Raw genomic sequence first — 4,185 nt, forward strand, 5'->3', positions numbered from 1 at the left:
TCATATGGAAATCTCACACGTTTCTATGTCGATGTACCCACCCGCGCCCAATCCCCCGCCACTTATAATCCGAGTCAGATACGGTCAGATCTGACACCTGCGGCCCCCGTGTGGTGGCTTCGTATGCCTTGCGTCTTCCGTTTCCGGTCTGCCGACGACGCGGTGACACCCCGGCGCATCCGGCATTGCTGCGCCCGCGCGCGCCCGCCGCGCCGCCCCGCGCACGACGACGACGGTCGGGGGATTTCTCTTTCCATCGACAACGAGAATGAGCAAGAAGGGCCTTTTGGGGCGGGGGAGGCAGGAAGGGAAGTCGTAAAACACGGAATAATAACAATTCCGTTGCAGCAAGGGGCGTATGCCGCCGCCGTCGGCACCGTCACCCCGCTCCCATACACCTGCCGCGACCGGCTTGTCTCTTACCTCACCGTCGGGTTCGTCACAGAGGCGACGCCCCTCTCTCTGAGGCGGGGCGGCGGGTGGGTGACGCACCAGCTCGACTACTTGCAGCAGGTCGTGACGAAATAACACAATAACAACACACACACACACACACACACACAGCTACGGCCACAAAGTAGCAAGTGCCGTACTGCACGCGGTCCCCCACTCCGACCACTGTGCGGCTTTAGCCCTCCCTAACGAGGGGAGGGGGGGAGGGCAGGGGTGGTGGCGTGACACTGGTGGACAACGCGAGCGTACTTACCGCTGATCCGAGCTATGAGGCTATGAGGAAGTTGCCCGGTAAGAGGAACAAGAACAAGAAGAAGGTAGCACTGAGGAGGTGGCGTGGCGTAGCGCCGTCGCCGTCCCTAAACAAAACAGAAAATGAGCGACAGTCTCAGCAGAGGTTAGGATGCGTGTCGTTAGATTTCATACAGTTTAGAACGGGCCTATGCATCTAGCACCTTGGTACCACCCATACCAATGTTTATTCCGACAGTTGACTCATTATCATTCAGTTAAAATAGTACCAATGCAATATGTCCGATCACTAACCTAAACAACGACACCGGGGTGGTTTAGAGGATTGGATATAAACTTACTTTTCGAAGCCAAACTTTGCAAAAGCACCTTTCGACACAAGATTGTTACGCCGGTCTAGTATGGACCCAATTTTTCTTCACAAATTCTACAAAACTCTATTTATGATCACACATCCACTTGCAACAAAACACAGTATGGTATGATCGCCGGCGTTCTGCTTGTGCTTTTTTGTAGGGACGGCCGGACGGCGCTACGCCACGCCACCTCCTCAGAGTGCTGCCTTCTTTTTGTTGCTCTTATCAGGCAACTTCCTCATACTTACAGCGATCAGGTGGTGACCGCCTCGCCTCTTTACCGATTTGCGTGGCCCCCAGACACTCGGAACAAAACACCGTCGTCGTGTCGTGCTTATAGGCGCGGCACGTCTTCTTTCGCATCGCGAACCTTGCGGCGGCGGGTGTCACCCCTGTCCTCGTCGGCGGGGCGGGGCGGGGCGGGCGGGGCGGGCCGCGTCGCGAGTTGCGTAAGAAATGAGGTCAACAGTCCCCCCTCCCCTACCGAGGCGGCGCTCTCCGCACAGCGGCGACAGCGGTCGAGTACGTGTGTGAGTGTGTGTACGTGTGAGTGTGTGCGTGTGTGTGTGTACGTGTGTGAGCGCTTACGCTGTGCCTTAAAGAAATAGAGCCATTGCGGAACGGAGGAGTGGCCCCGCGCGGTCCTTCCTCCTAGAGAAAGACCTTCCGCGGGGCTTTCCCGGCAGCAGTATGACTCACCCCCCCCCCTTTCTGCCTGTTGCAGTGAGCCAGTGGGTCCCGACCTGGAGCTCGCCCTGGAGCCCCCTGACGCCGGACGCCGAGTTTACGCCCGCGGCCTCCACGGGCTCCGCAGCGGCGTCGGGCCCCGGGCCACCTGACCAGCTGGACCTGGACCTGCTGCAGCGCGACCTGCAGCGGGACCTGCAGCGCGACCTCCAGGACGGCGCCGTCGTGTCCAGCCGGCGGGGGTCGCGGCGGACGGGTGCCTCGCGCCGCAGCCGCCTGCAGGCCGCGGGCGTCGCGGTGGGCGGCGGCGGCCCCGGCGGCCGGGCGCTCGCCGTCGGCCGCGACTACATGCCGGACGACTCGCTGTGGTCGCCGGGCGCCGCGTCCGCCGCCGAACCCCCGCCGCCGCCACCGCCGTCGCCCGCCCGCGGCGAGGGGCGCAGCATCGGCGGCGGCGTGGCGCAACAGAGCGTCCAGGACGCCGTCGGCCAGGGGCGCATCATGGGTGGAGGCGCGGCGCACCAGAGCCTCCAGGACGCCGTCGGCCAGGAGCACACCATTGATGGTGGCGTGACGCACCAGAGCATCGAGAACGCCGCCGGCCAGGGGCGCATCATCGTCGGCGGCGGCGTGACCCACCAGAGCCTCGAGGACGCCACCGGCGCAGCGGCCGCCCCCGAGGTAGTGGTCGTCGTGCACGAGAAGGACACGCTGCCAGACAAGTCGCACAAGCCGCGGCCGCAGCGGCAGGCCGCGCTGCAGTCCTGGTGGGACGCGGTGGCGGGCGCGGCGGGCGGCGGCGGCGGAGGGGACGCCTTCCCGCAGTCGCGCAGCCCCGAGGGTCTGCCGCGCGCCGAGGCCGGGCGCGACCTGTTCGGCCCCGACCGGCGCCAGACCCTGGCCACCATCTCGGAGACCCTGGGCGCCATCAACACCGTGGGCCGCTACCTCGTCAACTACACCCGGGGCAACAGCAGCGGCGGCGGCGGTGGCGGTGGCGGCGGCGGCGGCCTCGGGGGCGGCGGTGGCCTCGGGCTGGCCACCACCCTGCTGGGCACCCCGACGGTGCTATCGGACGGCACGGAGAACACGGACCAGTGAGTGTTTTTGTATCTATGTTGTATGAGCTAATTTACCGGGTGGCTGTCTACTTTTGGGCCAGACTCTACCTCCTGGAGGAAAAGGTGGGTGGGTTAGCCTGAGGCAACCCGCGGACACGCATCCATGCGGTACAGTCTGCGCACGAAAGCCAGCGCGGGCGTTTACCGCCGACCCAGTAACCGAGTGAGTTCCGCGTGTTTGACGCGTGTCACCCCTTCCTCCGCAGACGGCGCCCCGGTCGCTCCGAGGACCTCCCCACGGCCATCTACACCATCAGCAAGAACGTGCTGGGCCGGAACGTGACGGACCAGTTCGCGCCGCTGGTGCGCGTGGTGGGCGCGCCGCTGGTCACCATGACGACGGGCAAGGTGGTGACGGCGGACCGGCCGCCGCCGACCATCCTCCGGCCCGTGTCCGCGTCCACGCAGCTGGCGCCCGTCACGTCGGCGCCCGCGCCGGCCGCGCCCGCCGCCCCGGCCGCGGAGGACGGACGCGAGCCCCCCGGCGGCGTGCGCCCTTGCACCACCCCGGACGGCGGCACGGGCGTCTGCGACGACCTCAGCACCTGCCCGCAGCTGCTGCTCGACCTCGCCAACCTGCGCCAGTCCATCTGCTTCAAGAGCCTCTTCGTGCCCGGCGTATGCTGCCCCGCCGGCCGCCCGCAGGAGTGAGTACAGTATCCTGGCCAGGGATTTAAATTTGAGTTTTTTTTGGTCAATAATTGATTTGAAAGATTCATTTTTGCCAATTTCCATTTAAATAATTCAAAAGTTTCAGATAATTTTATGAGGAAGTTGCCCGATAAGAGGAACAAGAAGAAGGTAGCACTGAGGAGGTGGCGTGGCGTAGCGCCGTCCCTAAACAAAGCAGAAGATGAGCGACAGTCTAGCAGAGGTTAGGATGCGTGTCGTTAGATTTCAAACAGTTTAGAACAGGCCTATGCATCTAGCTCCTTGGTACCACCTATACCAAAATTTATTACGACAGTTGAGTCATTATCATTGAGTTAAAATGTTACCAATGCAATATGTGCGTACATGTGCGTACACTAACCTAAACAACGACACCGGGACGGTTTACAAGATTGTATAAACTTACTTTTCCGAAGCCAAACTTTGCAGAAGCACTTTTTGACACAAGATTTTTACGCCGGTCAAGCAGGACCCAATTTTTCTTTACAAATTCTACAAAACTCGATTTATGATCACACCTCCACTTGCGACAAAACACAGTACTATATGGTCGCCGGCGTTCTGCTTGTTTAGGGACGGCACTACGCCACGCCACCTCCTCAGATCTACCTTCTTCTTGTTCCTCTTATCGGGCAACTTCCTCA

General features: G+C 61.7%; 1 protein-coding gene across 1 annotated transcript in view; it reads left to right on the forward strand.

The window, feature by feature from the left end:
* The window catches only part of LOC113211874 (uncharacterized), a 9,391-nt gene that overhangs the window by 1,312 nt on the left and 3,894 nt on the right, over positions 1 to 4,185 (forward strand). Inside the window, exons 2-3 of the mRNA XM_052277275.1 lie at positions 1,786 to 2,845; positions 3,076 to 3,516. Coding sequence (XP_052133235.1) covers positions 2,097 to 2,845; positions 3,076 to 3,516 — 1,190 coding nt within the window. The 5' untranslated portion in view covers positions 1,786 to 2,096. The remainder of the gene's footprint in view (positions 1 to 1,785; positions 2,846 to 3,075; positions 3,517 to 4,185) is intronic.

Source organism: Frankliniella occidentalis, unplaced genomic scaffold (assembly GCF_000697945.3).
Source record: "Frankliniella occidentalis isolate FOCC.00 unplaced genomic scaffold, Focc_3.1 Scaffold9, whole genome shotgun sequence".
NCBI lineage: Eukaryota > Metazoa > Arthropoda > Insecta > Thysanoptera > Thripidae > Frankliniella > Frankliniella occidentalis.